At 41.6% G+C, this 19128-nt stretch overlaps 2 protein-coding genes across 2 annotated transcripts in view; one reads left to right on the top strand and one right to left on the bottom strand.

Annotated features, from left to right (window-relative positions):
• STKLD1 (serine/threonine kinase like domain containing 1) overlaps positions 1-8928 on the top strand; it is a 30754-nt gene extending 21826 nt beyond the window's left edge. Inside the window, exons 9-16 of the mRNA XM_044661297.1 lie at positions 410-526; positions 2049-2186; positions 2663-2791; positions 4402-4530; positions 4631-4759; positions 6006-6146; positions 7388-7467; positions 8136-8928. Coding sequence (XP_044517232.1) covers positions 410-526; positions 2049-2186; positions 2663-2791; positions 4402-4530; positions 4631-4759; positions 6006-6146; positions 7388-7467; positions 8136-8216 — 944 coding nt within the window. The 3' untranslated portion in view covers positions 8217-8928. The remainder of the gene's footprint in view (positions 1-409; positions 527-2048; positions 2187-2662; positions 2792-4401; positions 4531-4630; positions 4760-6005; positions 6147-7387; positions 7468-8135) is intronic.
• A 1050-nt stretch (positions 8929-9978) lies between these two features.
• Positions 9979-18915, bottom strand: REXO4 (REX4 homolog, 3'-5' exonuclease). Its single transcript, XM_044661296.1, has 9 exons — positions 18816-18915; positions 18414-18673; positions 16863-17221; positions 16005-16142; positions 15526-15719; positions 12300-12388; positions 11452-11526; positions 10658-10732; positions 9979-10411 (listed from the first exon to the last, which is right to left on the bottom strand). Exons 2-9 carry the CDS (start codon positions 18645-18647, stop codon positions 10301-10303), a joined length of 1275 nt encoding a protein of 424 aa, XP_044517231.1. The 5' UTR covers positions 18648-18673; positions 18816-18915; the 3' UTR covers positions 9979-10300.
• Between the last annotated feature and the right edge of the window lie 213 nt (positions 18916-19128).

Here is a 19128-nt window from a genome sequence, read left to right as displayed (position 1 = left end):
TAAAAAAAAAAAAACAAAACACAACTTTTGGGGCAGCTGGGTAGCTCAGTGGATTGAGAGTCAGGCCTAGAGATGGGAGGTCCTAGGTTCAAATCTGGCCTCAGACACTTCCCAGCTGTGTGACCCTGGGCAAGTCATTTGACCCCCATTGCCCACCCTTACCACTCTTCCACCTAGGAGCCAATACGCAGAAGTTAAGGGTTTAAAAAAAAGTAAAAAACAAAAAACACGACTTTTGCCTTCTGTCTTAGAATCAATACTAAATATCAGTTCCAAGGTAGAAAAGCAGTGAAGGCAATTGGGATTAAGTAACTTATCCAGGGTCACACAGCTAGGAAGTATCTGAGGTCAGATTTGAACCAAGTGACGAACTTCAGACTTCATTATCCTTCCTTCTTTTCTTGCCCAGATCTCCCATGGATTTTAGATTTGGTGGAATCAGTGGCAGCCATCATCAAGAATCACCAGGACGTCATTGAGATCCAGAAGTGTGGCTGCAAGTTGCTGCTCAAAATTCTGGGCCAAAGTAAATGACCATCAAGAGCTGCCTTCTCTTCTCTCTCCCTTCAGCTCTTTATTCTGGTTTCTTAATGTTTAGCTGCCTTATGGTACAAGCCCTCTGAGTGATCTCACTAAGAAGTTGACACTGGATGGATGGTACTCCAGGAGGGATGTAAAGACAGCCAGAGCTAGGGCAGCAAACTGATTCTGTTGTTCAAGTACACTGACTCCTCTAAATCTGTCTATCTCCTATTTTCTAGCCAAGCAGCTAGATGGCACACTAGAGAGTGCACTGGGCCTGGCATCACAAAGTCTTGAGTTCAATCCATCCTCAGACACTTGCTAGTTCTGTGACCTTGGACAAGTCACTTATTCCCAAATTTCTTTCATTGCAAAATAGGGAAAATAATAACATCCACTGTCCAAACAACAGGTTATTGTCAGGATCAAATGAGATATCTGTAAAATACAGTGCCTACCACATAGTTGGTACTTAATAAAATCCTTGTTCCCTTTCCTTGCTTCCTTCTCTACACCCATGAAACTGTATCCCTCAACTTCCTACCTGTCCATTCAGACCTGGAACAAGGTATTTGTGCCTCTGCGTGATACTGCTTCTTGAAGGTTTTGAATCTTCCCTGTAATGCATGCAACATCAAAAAATCAATATTTATTAAGCATCTATTATGTGTCAGGCACTGTGTTGGTTGGGAACCATTTTTGCCCTCAAGGAAATTAAATTCCATTGGGGAATACTTACTGGCTGAAGAGCAGAATCTTTTTTATATTAAAAAAGAAATAAATGTGTATCTAATGATAATCAGAAGTGTACATCTCCATGGGTATGGCCCTGGCTCTGCCGCCTGGCCTGTGCTCTGGCATGCCCTTATATGTCTGAGCCTTCTATTACTGACGATGTCTCTGGATCTTTGTATCTCCATATTTTTCTGGCCTCTACGTAGGCTCCCCGGCCTGGACTGCTCACATTACTGCAAGGCCAGGAAGGGAGCTGCCTCAGGGCAGGTGGAGAAAGGCAAGCATGATCTGACAGAAAAAGCCTGGGGTGGGGTAGCTAGGTGGTTTATGGGATAGAGAGCCAGGCGTGGAGATGAGAGGACCTGGGTTCAAATTTGGCTTCAGACACTTCCTAGTTGGAAGACCCTGGGCAACCACTTAACCCCAATTGCCTAGTTCTTATTGCTCTTCTACCTTGGAATGGATACTTAGTAATGATTTTAAGACAAAAGGTAAGGTTTAAAAAAAAGAAAAGGCCTCGGACTCTAATTTAGGAAGCCTAGACTCTGTTCCAGACTCTGCAGTGCAGTCATTGAATGACATTGGCAAATCATTTCCCTTTTCTAGGCCTCAGTTTTTTCATATGAAAAGTGGAACTAATGATCCCTGCCCTGCTTACCTTGGAGAATTATTGGGAGGACAGAATGTGGTAGTAGATCTTAATGTAAACGTAAAAGTACTTTATGAATGTAAAGTATCCTTATGAAATGAAATGAAGCAATTAAAAACATTTTTCCATTTACTCTGGGCAGCCCTTTTATACCACCCAGATGATGTGCCAAGCGGAGAAGATTTTATCAAAACCCTGCTTTCTACCATGAGAAGTTACTCCACAGATAAAGAATTGATCTCTATGGTCTGCCAAATGCTGATGATTATTTCATCCAATGGTGAGACTTCCTTCCATTCCTATCTCTACTTCCTTCTGTCTCTTCCCACAGAACTGAACACTAGGAAAACGTACAAGTCTTTTGCTTATGTTTCAAGGAGAGTGTGTTTCACATAGCATCTTGGGGCTGAGGCTTCTGAGGCCTTTGGCTGGGGAGGGGTGATACAGCATCATGGTGAGGTGGAAAGAATTCTGGATTTGGAGTTGGAGGAATTGCATTTTGAGTCTCGGCAGTGTCACTTAATCACTATTAACTTGTGACTTAACTGAAGCACTGGGTTTCCTTCTTCTTTAAATCAAGAGTTTAGATGATCTTGAAGGTACTTTCTAGCTCTCATTGTTAGGGGCCTAAGGACAGACTGGGCTCCTCTGATGCCCTGATCTTTCTTGTACTAGTTACTCTAGGGGAGCAGACAAAATGCTGCTCTGTGTCCATGACCTCAGCTGAGAAACATCTCTCATGTCTGTCCTTGTTAGAAGCTTCATTGGCGCATCTCCAGAACGTATGTACATTTGGGGAAATCAATGATTGCCTGAATACTTTCCCGCATGATAAGGAGATTTGCTTATCTTGTCTGGGCCTCCTCTGGAGCCTCACAGTGAAAGGTGAGTAGGACCCTCAAACTCTGAACTGGATCTGTTTGGATTTTTCTATTAAACGTCCCCACACACCCAATTATCTCCTTCTTTGACAGCCAGGACTTTGGAGAAGGTTCAAGAGTCTTCCATTTTCTGCTCCCTGGCCTCATCAAGATAAACTGAGCTCTATAGTATGTCCTCCATCCATTTTGTCCACTCTTTCAGGGACCAGTTACTAATAGTATGTCATCACTTCCCTAATGCTATGAGACAGCTCTCACTAGGATGTGAAATGTGTATCTAGTAGTGAGGCTTCAAATGAGTTTTTTTTAATCTTATTTAGCCCCACTGTTTTCTACTCCTATTATAATCAATGGACTGAACTTCCAAGCAGATTTAGGGGGCAGTCTGTGGCCCAGAGAACAGAGCAAAATTGGTTAGTCCCCGTGAAGTTCAAACTCATGATTGGGCACCTTCATGTCATATGTGAGCCAACCCAGATGTTTGGGACTTGGCTGTGCACCCATGGCCTGGGTTTCTCTTTTGCTAGCTTTTGACTTGGGGTATGGAGAATAGAAGACATGGTGAAAGAGGAAGAAAATGTGAGTCTGTGTTCTCGTACACGTTACAGCCAAAGCACAAAAACCTCACCTAGAAACATGGGGATGATGGGGATGTTAGAAGATAAATGATCCCTTCATATGAAGATCAAATGAGAAAGCACAATATGTGGAGGCCACTTTCAAAATTGAGTGTGTTTGAATAAATCGGTATCATTAGAAAAGGTGGTGATTTCACATTTACATCACAGCCTCTTTACACATATGACATTTCAATTTAAACTGGTAGGTCAAGTATTCAAGTAATTTCCATAAGCCAAAGCCTGTTTTGTTTTTGAGAAGTAGTACAGTGTAGTGAGGGGCAGTGGATAGAGAGCTAGGCCTGGAGTCAGAAGACCCCTCTTCCTGAGCTTCAAACACCCTGGGCAAACTGCTTAACACTGCTTGTCTTGGTTTTCCCATCCGTAAAATGAGCTAGAGAAGAAAATGACAAATAACCCCAATATCTTTGCAGGAAAATCCCAAAAGGGCCATGAAGAGTCGGATACCACTGAACAACAATGGTGTAGTGGAAAGAGAATTGGGCTTAGAGTCAGGAGATGGTCCGTAGTTAGCTTTGAAGCCTGCCTCTAATACTTATTGGTCATGTGACTATATGTAGGCAAGTCACATCACAGCTAGCATCCTCAGTACCTTGATCTGTAAACTGGAGATCTGTTGTTCAGTCATGAATGTCCTACCTACATGTCCTACCTTAGAGAAATGTTGGGAAGACCGAATGAGTGAATCCCAGCTAGATGCTTGGCAAACCTCAAATGCTGTATAAATGCCACATGTTCTTTTTAATGCCCTTCACTATTTTTCTGTATTTGGACAAAGCTAATCAGCCCATCAAAAGATAGGTCTGCCTTTTTGCAGATAACTCTCATACCTATGAAACATGGCTGGACTCTGTGTTTTGGAGGATAGGAAAGGAGAATCTTAAGCTCTCCACATTTCTAGCGGCGTTCTGCCTTAGTGACTGGCTGTTCCCAGCCCTTGAAGCTCCTTGCTTACCTTACCCTCCCGTTCATTCAGCTGTCATGGTAGACAAGACACCCCTAAAGGAGGCTGTGGGGCTCATCCTGAAGATCTTGGAAATCTACCTTGAGGATGGAGAGAGAGCAGAAGCTTCCTGCTCTGCCCTCTGGGTGCTGTCCTTACAAGGTGAGGGCCCGCACAGGCAGCTCCGGTGGTGGTGGTGGGGAGTGGAGTTGGGTCCATGCTCCACCTATGACCGCTTTGCATTATGTGGGTTCTGTGATAGGCTGCATAGAGGGTTGTGATTATGAGCATGTGACGCTACTGTTGCTGAAATGTATCCAGTTGCATTCGAAAAGAGCTATCTTGGTGAATAATGCCTTCCTGGGGCTGGCCAACCTGGCAAGGATGTCAGGTGAGAGTCCTGGGTGGGGTGGGGTGGGCAAAGGGGCCTGCTGAGGTGGGAAAGACTATGCTTTCTAGAGTTCTTTCATCACTTGCAGGGTGAGGAAGTGGGACTAGGTCAGTGATGGTGAGCCTTATAGAGATGGAGTACCAGGGCCCCCCCCCCCATTCCCCAGTCAGGGGAGGGAGAAAGCACTCCCATTGGGTTGCTAGGTGGAGGGGTAGGGGAAGTGAAAAAAAGTCATTGGGCATGGTGGAGAGGGGGATGGGGGCAGCTCCGCCTGAGTCATCCTGCCTTTCTAGTAAGGAACTCTGGGGGTGGGAAGCCACATGTCCACAGAAAGTGCTCTGTGTGCCATCATTGGACTAGGTGATGCTAAAGATAGCTTTCCATTTCTAAATTCTATGATCTTCCCTCTGGGATAGTTACAGATTCGCGACTAAGTTACTGAAGTTAAGGACAAGGGAACTCTACCCCCAGACTACCCTTCCAGGTCCATCAAGATTACTGCCAGCAACTGATGGTCACAATGAAAATTCACTCAGCTGCCCAATACTGTGACTGAGAAAATTTGCTACTAAGAGCAAGTCCGATCTTTAGCTGTGACCATCTATGTCATGATGTTATTTCAAGGGAAGCACCTCAGCTTTACCTGATTTACTGATTCCTTTAGTTAAGGGAGGGAAACAGGAGAAAATGCAAGCAAATAAAGCCTTTGCTTTCAGTGATAGATCAGATTTCAAATGCAATCCAGTAACTATTATTAACTGGCTATGCGACCTTATAAATATTACTTCCTCTCTGGGCCTCAGTTTCCCTATTTGTAAAGCAAAGGAGTTGGATTAGATGTCTCTTCAATCTCTAATATTCTGATTCTAGATATAGTGCCTTACATTCACACTCAGCAGAGTGACTGTACTTGTACTTGACCTCATTTCCTGAGAGCAGGTAAGGTGGAGGGAGGCAGAGATCAGGAGAATCCTGAGAGGTGGAGTATTGATTGGCAGGATCACTGGACTGAGAATCAGTATGCCTGAGTTTTTAATTCTAGCTTTTCTAATTGAGTCAAATTTTCTTAATTCTTGAAAATTTTGGATGCCCAAAGAAAAGTATCTTCAGGGTGAGGAAATAGCCAGAGAGGGAGACTACTACTGAAGGTAACCCCTGCCATTTTGCTACGAGATGACCATGTGCCCTTCCCCTTAATGGTAGTCAGCCATGTTTGTCTTCAGGACATTTCCATCCTTTTCTTCAGAGCTGGCAGCCTTTCGGATTGTGGTGAATGATGACAACAGTCCTGGGGTATCCTTGATCAAGGAAATTTACCGCTCTCATTGGGATGATCCAGAAGTGGTAGAGAACCTGTGCATGCTGCTGTCAGAGCTTGTTTCATATGGTAAGTGCTTGTCCTTCTTGCTTCCTTTCTCCACAACAGCAAAGAACCAGAAATGTCCCCATTCTCCTAGTGATCTGAAAAGCCATTCCTGCAACACAGACCAGATGGGCGCCAGAAGATGGCAGTGTTCTACCCAAAGTGTTAAGTAGGAGAGCACTAGGCTTTTGGTCCAGGCTCCAGTTTTTGCTTCCTCTATTTCATCTTGAACAGGCTGCTAAGTTCTTTAATATGAACAGCTCTTAGTCAAAAATCTTCAATAGTTCCCTGCTGCCTAAAGGATAAGGTTAAACTCCTTACTGTTCAAGACCCTCAGCAATATGGTTTTGCTTTTTTTTGCAACCTTCATCTCACACCATTCTACACATCAGACTGGAATATTTGCTAATCCTAAAACAGGGTTCTCATTTCCCAACCTCCATACTCTTGCTAAGGCTATTTCCTATATATTACAATTTCCCCTCCGCTTCTCCCACCCTCCTCCCCCAAATAAAATCTTACCACCTCTTTAATACTAAGTACTGGATCCAAGGCAGAGAATGGAAAGGGGAATGGGAGTTAAGTGACTTGCCCAGGGTCACATAGGTAGGAAGTCCCTGAGACCAAATTTGAATTCAGGAACTCTCATCTCCAGGCCTAACTTGCTAACTACTGAGTTACCTAGCTGTCCTTTCATCTGATTCCCCCTGCCTCTGTCCATTAAAATTCTATCTTTTAATTTGACAAGTTTCCCTGAACTTTACAGAACTCTCTTCTGAAGCCATAGCTTTTGTGTACTTTTGTATTCTAATTTCTTTTGCTTGCATCCCTATTATGAGTCTGGAAGCACCTGACAAAGACTCTGCACACAGCAGGTACACAGTATACTTTTGAACGGAAAAATGGTATATTAGCCATTTATCTCCTTCAACACACCTACTACACGCTGTGACAAAGGCAGCCTTCCTATGCCTGGGATATGCTCTACTCCCAAATCTACCTCAGAGATCTTTAGCTCCCTTTGAGACTGAGCTGAGGTGCTGCCTCCCGTTTATAGGAAACTATTCCCGAAACCTTCAGCAGTTGGCACTTTCCTTAAAATTAAGTGTTGAATTAAATAATCTCCAAGATTCCTCCCAGCTTTAACAAACTACGAATATGAGAAGTATACAATGAAAATGAACCCAGGAATTTTGGGGTGAAATTTCTCTGGAAACCTCTTATATTGAACAGCAAAGGCTAATTTTCCCATCTTTGCCCAACAGATGAGATTGTGCCAGAGTTGTTCTCTAATGAGATACATAAAATGCTGCAGGAAATTGAAATAAGGTTTACATCAAGTGAGGTAAGTAGGTTAGCATGTATCTTTGTGCAAATCATCAGCCTTAGGACTTTGACATTTTCCAATTATGAAGTTTGGAGGTTAAATCTAGTAGCCTATTATATGGATTTTAGGCTCCTGCCAGTAATCACCTTTTGGCTACCTCCTGGGTCACCCATCATTTAGTTTGTATGGTTACTGGCTAAAATAAATTTCAAAAGTTGCATTTAATTTCAAAAACATTTCTTAAACCCATACCTTCCATCTTAGAACCAATACTATTGGTTGAGCCTGTAAGGGTTGAGCAATGAGGATTAAATGACTTGCCCTGGATCACAAAGCCAGGAAATGTCTGAGGCCAGATTTGACTCCAGGACCTTCTATCTCCAGGCCTGATTCTCTATGGACTCAGCTACTCAGCTGCACCCAATTTCAATTAAAAAAAAAAAAAAAAAAAAAAAGGTTCCTTTTCAATTCTATTTCCATGCAACACAAAACATTTTTTACTCATTATCTAGACCTTTGATCTCCTTAGTGTGGTCTGATTTACAGGCTCCAGGGCAAGACCTCTTTGCCCTGTACCATGCTGCCCCTCATAAGATCTACTGTAACCAAACTGCCATTGCTTTCTTTCCTAAGCTTTGTGTCCTTGTATGGAAAAAGTCAAACTATGGTCTGTTTTCTATTTCTAGGAGCTCCTCAAGCTTGCAGGCCTAGCACTTAAGAAAATGAAGGAGTCACGTTTTAAAAGAAGATTCCAAAAGACCTTTTAATGCAGAAATTTAAAAGGCCATTAGGGAAAATACTTGTCCTATCATGCAACACCATACTTGTACCATCTTGGGTTGAACTCGAAACAATTAAGATCCTGCTCTTTTATCACCATATAGCCAGCAGATGTGCTCCTTTTCCTTAATTGTATAGAATTTTATAAGAACTGAAACCCTAAAAGCAATCTATGACTCTGACAAGAATTCAGAAATATATAATAAAGAGAAATAATTAATTTCATTTATCTTTAGATGGCATAAAATTGATAAAACTTTTGACTCTGAATTGGATTCAGGGTTCAAAGGAAATTCTGATCAGTGCTCTGGCCAGATGGTTGGCTAACTCTTTAGAACCTGAGGGTTAAGTGTAAGTCTCTGATTAATTTCCATGGAGAATTTTTTGGAGTTAATGTTTAGGAAAAAAAAAAATCTTGGTCAACTATTAATCATTCTAAGCAAAGAAAATGAGGACAAAATCAACAAGAAAGTTCATTTAAAAAGTGCAAACTAGTATTCACTTCAAATAATATATCTAGTACAATTACACATAATTTTTAAAAATCCTATTTGCATTGTCACCCAGAAAATTTGGAACAATGAACAGTCCTTTGACCTAGCACATTTTAATTTGCACAGTATGTCTTTTTATAACTCCTATTATAAGGAAAATAAGCTCTCAGACATTCTGAACAACATCTATCAAATGGACCCTTTGGTCTCAGTATGATCAAATACAGCTTTCTTATATATCATAAGAGCAATAAATTAAAAAAAAAACCCCTAAATCAAGCCTAAAAAAGGCTTGTTATATTTCAGGATGTTTGTGTTAACACTAATAGACATTTTGATAATAAGGAATCAACCTTAATATTGTAACTTAAATGTGATTTGGGGATCCTGGGAAGTCAAATTATTTCCACAGTCTTTTACAGACACATTTTGAGAAAAATGAAATTTTAAATAGGTGGAAACAATGTGATGCCTTTCATTCATTCATTTATTTATTTTAACTTCTGTGTATTGGCTTCTAGGTGGAAGAGTGGTAAGGGCAATGGGGGTCAAGTGACTTGCCCAGGGTCACACAGCTGGGAAGTGTCTGAGGCCATTGAACCTAGGACCTCCTGTCTCTAGGCCTGACTCTCAATCCACTGAGCTACCCAGCTGCCCCAATGTGATGTCTTTTAGACAAGGTATTGGGTATATGTCTCCATCTATGGTCTGCCAGTCACAGATGAGATTTTCTCCTTGTGGCAGCAACAACTGATTAGGATGAGAATTACTCAGGTCTGTTAGCTTCTCCAGTTAATTTTCCAAAAGGTAAATTATAGAATCTGAGTTGACTAGCTGCTTTGGGTCCACTGGACCCCTAGACTCCAACCTTAGTCCATGATACCATTCTACACACACAGTTTCAATAGAGGGAGAGTAAAATGGCAATGATCCTAATGAAAAAGCCAGCTACATACTTTAGCCTTCTATTGTACAAGTTCCCAAACTATTGTCCAGAAAATGTTATCACTGCATGTGCTAATGAAATTATTTCTTGATTTTGATTCTGCTGGATAATGGATTAGTCGGGGATGCAGAGCTTCACTGAAGTCCAGAACCAATCTCTGCTCTTCGTTGTGTCCAAAGCAGAAGTCTTGGTTTCATAAAGCTCCCCTTACATATACTCTTATACCTCGGACACTAACCATGACTTCTGGAGCACAGGAAAGGAATGTAAATAAGAGACTATAAGCTCCAAGGCAAGAGTGACTGTATCTAGAAAGGGTCAAATTCTCTTTTAATAGCAAACATCCTTTGTAGTCACAAATTTAAAAGCTTCTCCCAAAAGTTTACCATCTTTGTGAATATTTCATCTATATTGATTCCAGGGACATTCAGAAAAACAAAAAAAACAAACAAAAAAACAAATGGGGAGCAGGGAAGATGGGGATGGTAAGCTGACAGAATATCTTGCCCCTTCCTTGCTTCAAGAAGACCCCTATTCAGTTGATCAGGTTTTTCTGGAGACATGACTGTGCTGTTGAGGAACAAGGCAGCAGGCAGGGTAGACAATAGAAATAGTGACAAGGAAGGCTCAGTTATGCTTTGCCATTTTTTTCTCTTTGTAGTTTATATTTGTCTTTGATGGTTCCTTCCCAGTGTTTTTTAACCATTATGTAAAGCCTCATTGCTGCCTGGGCATCTTGAATCTGGAAGCCGAGAGAAACAAACCAAATGAGAAAGAAAGGTCAAGATAAAAGGGCCAACTGTGATCTCATTTAGGTGAAGGTTAAAACACTTGGTCAGGGGTACAACTATACAGCCATCCTTATTCCTTCCCCACTTGTTTGAGGATAGTTTATAAGACCATCAGAATGCAAAGACAGGAATAAAAAGTCAGGCTCAGTGATGACAGCAAAATTTCCCTGAAGCTTCTGCCCACAAAGGTCACCTACCGAACAGTGTTCTGACTGCTGTATTCTGATACCAAGAATTTTCTGACTGAGCAATTTCAGAGATGGTCTTCCAGTCTGCAAAGGAAATGATGAAGGTGATAAGAGATGGTTTGGATTAAATAAACACTTTTTGCTTGAAAAGAATTTAAACTCACTGCCTCTGTTTACTGTCACTAGCAAAAATTTACTGAGTACCATCTTATATTGAGCAATGAATTTAAATGAAGTGATATGGATCAAGTACAATTATTCCATGTTAAATGCTGTTTGCTTCAAGTTCTCAAACTACCCTTTCCTTGAAAAGAAATATTAACTCCCTACAACTTTGTGAAAGACATTCGTAATAACACATATATGCAGAAATCCTATTATAGATATCAGAGCACAAAAATAAACCAGATGGTCACACACTTTTTTTTTTAAAACCCTCATCTTTCATACAACACTGTGTATTAGTTCCAAGGCAGAAGAGCGGTAAGGGCTAGGCAATGGGAGTTAAGCAACTTGCCTAGGGTCACACAACTAGAATGTCCAAGGCCAGTTATGAACCCAGGTCCTCTTGACTCGGAGCCTACCTCCCAATCAACTGAGCCACCTACCTGCCCCTAGTCACACATTTTAAAGGATGGAAGTCAACATCAATCTATTTTATTTAAAGTTATCCTTCCTTTTCTAGGACTAAAAATAAATCTATAAGCTCACCATAAAGTAGTACTACTAAAAACCAGGGTGAATTGAAGTTAAAATGACAACACTGAACAATCAGATTTTCTGTCTCCAAAAACACTGCCTACCTTTACTTGTGTCCTGAAAGGTTTATATTTCTGTGTATCCCGAATCTTCTTTTTGGGATGATCAAGAAGGAGAATCTGGAACAAATAATACAAATACAATTCAGAATTACACACTTGAATCACCAGATGCCCATTCTGCCTTGCTAAAAAGCTGAGATAAACATAAACTGATGTCATTTTGCCAGGTGACAACAAAGCAACCCAACGTAGGCAAGTCTGGAATAGGATAACATATCCCATAACTAACAACTAGTAGAGTTGCACTTTTTCTTTAGTTTCAAGCCAATCCAAATATTTACCAAGGGCCCACTCCAACACTGTCAGGGGCATGAAAGACTAAGACAGAGACCCTGCCTTCAATGTACTCATCATCCAATATGGGACTAGATATATTATTTGCATATATTTATGGTTATATAATAACTAGTTAATTAAACATCTAATTAATAAATAATATAACAATTAATAAATAAAAATATAACAGCAAAATACACTAAATGCCAGAAGAGTAGTACAAATCATGCCACCAGAACAGAATATAAGTAAGGCCTGGGTTTCCTAGGTGACATGATGGTAAAGAGTGCTTCCAGGAGAAATGCTGTACTATGGTCCAAAAACAAGTTTCGACCCTTTCTATCATCTGGAAGAAACCTCAAATGGAAGGCCATCCTGAAGACTTTATTTTAATCAAAAAGAAAGTAACACAATGGTTCTCTGTGAAGGATCCAAATTTTACAACACACATTATCATTTACTCAGAGTTGGAGTAATGGCAACGTATCTCAAAACAAGCTAATTAGCACAGCACAGACATAAACAATTACAAGAAAAATAAAGATGGCCAGTACCTTTAAGTCATTATGCAGGGCATGTCCAACTAGAATCCTGCCCTTAAGCAGATCTGCCACTTCCTTTTGAACGACCTGGAACTTTTCTCCTGGAAACCGAAAATAAATGTTTCATTAAAATGGGAACAAATGAATGTCAGAGAAGCAAGTGACTCTACTAAGAGGAGCCACAATCAACAAGGTTTCCAGCTCTTGTTGGAAATGTTAGGATTAAAGCACTCACAAAGACTCTTGGTTTCTCAACTATGTGCATACTTGCAATCTCAAATCATTACCACAGGTACTAGAGAAAAAGTGTTAACAAAATAACTTTTAAAATAATAACTCATTTTGACTTCTGAAGAAAGAATACTATCCACATCAAGAGTAAGAACTGTGGGAGTAGAAACTACTAGTAGAAGAAAAACATATGATTTATCACTTGTTTATATGGATATATGATCTGGAGTTTTGGTTTTAAAAGATTACTCTATTAAAAAAATGGGTAATATGGAAATAGGTATCGAGTGATACTACATGTATAATCCAGTGGAATTGCTTGTTAGCTCCAGGAGAGGGAGGAAAAAGGGGAGGGAAAGAACATGTATCATATAATCATGGAAAAATACCTCAAAAAATAGTTAATTTAAAAATAACAACCCATTTGGGGATGGGCAGGGAGGAATTTTGGTTGGAGGGAACAAGAAGCATGCCTGGCTCTAAATATTCCTTCAATTCAGGCTGTCACATAAGGTAATCAAACGATCACTATGGGCAAGAAAAGTAGGTTGTATTAGGGAGCTAAGGTCAAGAGAAACTCAATTCTGTTGGCTTAATTGTTCCCAAAATCTTTCATGCCATCAGTCTACCCTCAATCCCATTCATTTCCACTAATAAATAGCCCATAACTTTTCTGCATCTTGGGAGACACATTAGTGAGGGTTGTAATTAAAAAATACTGCAAACAAATTGGTGCTGAGTTTGTTTGTCACTGGGCCCACACTTGAAACCTTTCCAGTTTGGTAAGATCCAACAGAACCTGTATGTCCCTAGCATCATCTCTCAGTATAGGAAGTCGCATCCAGACCACAGTGAAGATCAGAAGAGGGTCTTAGTAGAGGACATATTTAAATATAAGTGGCAAAAAATAAGCATTGTTCATAATGAATACATTCAAACTAGAATTAGAAAACCATAGAACATTAGCCCTGGAAGAGACCTTAGAGCAGTGATGAACCTTTTAGAGACTGCATGCCATCTCTGCATGCCAGACCAAGTGTCGTGGCTCCCCTCTTACCCCAGATGGGAGAGAGAAAGTGCTCTCACTGGGTTGCTGGGCAGAGGGTCAGGTGAAGTGAGGAATGCCCTCAGTGTTCCCATTGAAATAAAGTAACTACTTGAACCTAGATGGATGATAGTCCAGTACAGTACTCTGTTTAGTTGAATACAGGCTGTAGGCTGGTATGGTAGGTCTCATCTGCTGAATGACAATTATAATGCAATCTGACTGCTTCTTGATCTTGTAAACAGTAAATTGGTTTATTAACTATTTTCAACACAGGGAAGGGAAGGAGGGCCAGGGAATGGATTCCTTAATCTAATTCCTCTAATTCTCCTCCCTCCAATTTATGGATTTCTCACAAAATCATCTTATCCTCCTGCTACCTCTCCTACACTGTCTTGAACCCAAACCTCTATCTAGCTTCCTGACTTACTGGCCCTCCAAACATTCGTGGTGGATGAGTTTATAGTTCATCAGGAATGGATAAGGGTGAGGTAAATGATGGAGTCACTTTAGTGGGCCCAGCCGAATATGGCCACGGCCTCACTTCCAGACAGGTCACTGGGCTCTTGTTGGCTTCTTCTTAGCTAGGATGAAATTCTCTTATGCCACTGGATCACAGGAACTCAGTTAATAGAAACAGTTGAAATCAGAGTGGACAGGATCTCTCTTGAAGACATGATAGTTGGGTGGATGATTCACAGGAACAAGGCAAATGGCTTCCCACAGAAAGTCAGGTAACCAATGGCAGGAAGTGCTCCCTTCAAACTCTTGAAAAGACAGGCACACTCCCCCCAACTGTCTCTGTGAGTCTCCTTTTATATGTTTCTCACACTCTGTGGAATCTCTCCTATTTAATTCCATACGTGAGCCAACCCTTCTTATGAAAAGCCATGCATCAGACTTCTTCTTCTTTTTTTTTTTTAAAAACCCTTACCTTCCGTCTTGGAGTCAATTGGCTCCAAGGCAGAAGAGTGGTAAGGGCTAGGCAATGGGGGTCAAGTGACTTGCCCAGGGTCACACGGCTGGGAAGTGTCTCAGGCCAGATTTGAACTTAGGACCTCCCGTCTCTAGGCCTGGCTCTCAATCCACTGAGCTACCCAGCTACCCCCCACGGATCAGACTTCTGCAAAGGATACTATCTGTCTTCTCCCTCTTTCACCATTGAGCTGCTAGGCAGAGAAGTAGGTGATGAGAGGCGCATGTAGAGAGGGGGAGGTGAGTGGCTGGAGCACTCTGCTAAGAGAAGAGAAGAAGCACTCCCATTGGGCTGCTGTGCAAAGGGAAAGGTGAAGTGAAAAATGTCCTCACCACGGTGGAGAGGGTGGAAGGGAGCAGGTCCACTCGGGTCCCTCTGCCTTCCTAGTAACTAACTCTGACGGGGTACAGTGCACATGCTCACAGAACACGGAGAGGTCCTCTTTGGCACATGTGCCATAGGTTCACCATCATGGCCTTAGACAGGTTTTATTTAGAAGGCTCAAAGGTGTAAAATGCTTTGTCCATGGTTATCCAGCAGGGAGAGAAAGGGCACAAATTTAGAACAGAGATTTTCCCATTATATAATAATGTCTCAGTCACCTGAATTGTCCTTGATCTCCTAGCATAAATTATGCCCAATTTTAATAAGCATGGCATGGGAGCACAAATGAATACAAAGAAAAACTCAGAACATTTAGATAGCAAAGACCCAAATGAAAAGTTTAACCTCAAAAGGTAAATTCATAAATGTCCCTTCAAGAGGCTTACTGACACTTAGGAGATAAACGGAATGAAGTCTTTTGTCATATGCCATTCAAGCACCCCCTCTCTCCCCCCAAAGTCCTTGGGGCCAATAAGCTTCTGATGGGGCTCTTTCTGCATAGAATGTTTCCTGTACAGAGAAGGGGGAAGAAATATATACAGATGTTCCTGGCAGGAATTTTTTAGGATGGATCTAGTGTTTACTGAAGGCACTCTACCTACCATGTTTGATGTCCTCTGCTCGAATTCCACTGACCTCTGTCCGGTAATCAGTCACTTTCTCTGTTGGCTTGACATACTTGTCATAAACACACTTTCCAAACTGGTTCACAATGGACACTCGGGCAAGGATGTTTTCTTCCCCATTTGGCCCTGCTCCTACCATCTCACAGTCCATGGCTACAGCTTTGGTCACGCTGAAAGAGAACCAAAGGTTTGGGTTGAAACACCTAGATTAAGATGCACATCTGTAATAACAGTAGGGACACAAGTGATTCACTAATCTGACATGGCCTGTTATTAAGGAGATAATATGTCCATGGTTACTGCTGTTTAACTAAAGAGGTACTTCACAGAAGGTTATTCACACTGCCTATCAAAGAAAGGGAGGCAACCCATCTACGCCCTTGAAGATTCCTGTGTTCTACTTGTTCTAAAAAGCAAAAGTTCCTTCTCCCATAGTAAAAAACACTCCAACATACCCTTCAAATGCCCTTTCTTTCACCAGTGACAGATTTGTTTCCTTCAGACCCAGTTTTTTTCGGGCTATTTCAGCAGCTTCTGGACCAATGGCAGCTTCAATATCCTTAGGATCTACATCGTCAAACCAGATGTCTGCTCTAAAAAGCAAAGAAAAGGCTGTTTGCACCAAAAAAGGGAAAAAAATACACCTCTCTTCTTACTTATCTGCTTTTATGAGGGCTGTGGTTCCTACCAAAGTCAATACAGGCAAAGAGTGAGGAACTGATTTTTTAGATCAGAGGTATGCAAGCTTTTTTGTGTCATAAACCCTTTTAGCAGTTTGGTAGAACCTATGGACTTGAACTCAGAATATTTTTAAATGCATAAATGAACACAAAATAAAATAGCACAAGAGAGAAAACCAATTACATTGAAATAAAGTTATTAAAATATTAAAAACAAAAAAGTTCATAGACCCCAGATTCAGAGCCCCCTGCTTTAGATGGCCAGTGTGTTTTGAGTTCTGATATTTTGACCCTGGTTTTCTTCTCAACTGTCACTCATGGGATCTCAATCAAGCATGCACGCCAAAGAAATTAATGGATTCTTGTCCTAAAGCTCATTTCTCCCTTTCAATATAAATATTTCACTTCTGTAAGTCAAAACTTAAATCTCCACATCAAGGAATCAGCAACATTAATTCAATGATTCACTTAACCTTCCTATTTTTAAAACCCAGGGCTTAGCTGTAGGACAAAGACCATGGAGACTATCTGTGGGAATCATGATGGTTTCTTCCCCCTTGAACAATATTATTTGCTCTAATTAGATAAATTAGTCACCCAATTCCAAAGGAATCCAGAAGGTCTACTACTCACTCTGTTGGTGGAGGAAGAACTAATTCTGCTTTCCTCTTCTCATGCTTGATATCCACTATTTTCTGGTGAAGGCTGCCATTTTTTCTTTTCTTGGTATCTGTTCCACTGCCTTTGCCTTTTGTTTCACTGCTTTTTTTATGAGAAGCAACTTTTGTGTCTTTCAGAGATCCTAAAGAAATATGGGCCTTGGAGGAGGGTTGGCCTATTTTGCCTGCCAGCTCTGGCAGTTCTGTATCACCAGAGTCTTCCTTTTTAAAAACACTTCTGCCATTCTGGTGGTGGTCTTTGGGCTGTTTTCTGGGATTTTCTTGAAAGTCTGGAAGGGAATTTTCTGGAACTGGTGTTTTCTGTTTCAACAACTAATAAAAACCAAAGAAACTCACATTTTAACTTGGCAATTAAACACAGAATTTGTCAGCATTTATGATTCTATTTTTAAGAACATCCTTTCCTACCATGAGCATTTAGGCAGCACCATCTAAACTCAAATGGATCTGTGCTTTTTCATTCAATAAGAATTTACTAAATACCTACTATGTGCCAACAGAAAGGGATTAAAAAAAAAATGATGTCTTTGCTCTCAGAGTTTATATTCTAACATGGAAGGCAATCTATACATATAGAGAGGTATATATGTGATGTATACAAAATAGAAACAAGGGAAAGGCAATAACAACTAGAAGTAATGGGAATAGTCTCAAAGTGGTCCAGTCTTGCTGGGATTCCAAAAGGTGGGTGGTGAGGAAGAAGCATTTCAGGTATGAGACACAGCCCTTTGCAAAGGCTTGGAGTGATGAGAAATGGAGCATTAACTGTGAGAAGCTACAAGCAATTTACTATTACTATATATACATATATAATAAAATGCATGGATGTGTAAGTAGAAAAGTATGAAAGGATCACATTGTGAAGAGCCCTGAATGCCCAACAGGGGAATATTACCTGGAGGTAATAGAGACCTAATTGGGGAAAAAGGACTACATAAACTGAGGCAGCTTAGTCATAGGGCAGCTAGGTGGTGATAAAGTGAATAGAGCATCAGGCCCAGAGCCTGGAAGACCTAAGTATTTATTATTCTGGTCTCAGACACTTCCTCGGTGAGTTTGGGTATGAGACTTAACCCCGTTTGTCTCAGCCTCAATTATAAAATGGGGATAATAATAACAGCACCCATCTCTTAGGGCTGTAGTAGGGATCAAATGAAATTATAATTGTAAAGTGCCAAGCACATAGTAAGCCTTATATAAACGTTACTGTCTATTATTATTTCTGGACCTTCCAAGGTATTTTAAAATTGCAATCCTGTTAAAGTGTCAAAAAGAAAAATCATTCCATCCCCTTCATTTAAAAACCACATGGTTAGTGCCATGTGATGTCCAGAAAAAGGAAAAAAACCCTGAGGAAAAGGGATCATAGATCTAGAGCTAGAAGGGGAATTGAGAAAACAGGCCTAGAGTGGCTAGGTGCTTTGCCCAAGGTGGCTCAGGCTTAGCCCGGATGTGGAGGTTTTCCACGGGGCGCATCTGAGAATGAATCGCACTAGCACCTTACCTCCTGCAGGGCCTTCCAGTTGTGCGAAAATTCTTGCGGCCCCTTGGGGGGCAGCGCCGCCGCGGCTTTAGCATCCTTATTCTCCGGGTTCTTGGAAGCTTCGGTTGCCGCCTGGGGGTATTTTTTCCAGAATTTCTTTTTCTTTTGTTTTTTCCGATAGGGCTTCTTGACAAGCTCCGGCTTGGCCAAAACGCTGCCTTTAGAAGGTTTGGCGAGCTCGGCCTTCACTTTCATCTCAGTGCCATCCGCGGGCCCCGAGGCTGCAGAGGACGAAACGACCCCGTGCGTGAGCCGGTATCCGACCTACCCAAGAGTGCAGAAGTCCCCCTCCCCATGACATTCCCCGAGGCTACTCTAGAGACACTGCGCTTCTAGGCACCCTTCTCCCGTTTCCTCACTCACCTCAACCCCTGCACAGGCCAGCAGGCTCAGGAGCCCCTCTCCTGTTTCTACACAGTAGAGAGAAGGCAGTTCCCGGCACGCAGTATGAAACGTCTCGGCTTCCGTATCCCAATCATTAGTAGCTTCCCGTGCTGGTCCACACGTGAGTACGCAGGCACACGGCCCTCCCGGAAGTCCCGGTGCTCCCGCCCGGCTGGGAAAAACGTTCCTTTCAGCTGAGTTCCGAGAGGATGCGAGTAGGTCTGTGTTGGTACTCTGAAAGGGGAAAGACACAAGTCACGGACCCGCCGGCAGAGATTGAGTGGCTGCATTT

The sequence above is a fragment of the Gracilinanus agilis genome, chromosome 2, assembly GCF_016433145.1.
Source record: "Gracilinanus agilis isolate LMUSP501 chromosome 2, AgileGrace, whole genome shotgun sequence".
In the NCBI taxonomy this organism is placed as follows: Eukaryota; Metazoa; Chordata; class Mammalia; order Didelphimorphia; family Didelphidae; genus Gracilinanus; species Gracilinanus agilis.
Note: the sequence above shows the minus strand (reverse complement) of the source record. Positions and strands in the feature narration are given on the sequence as shown.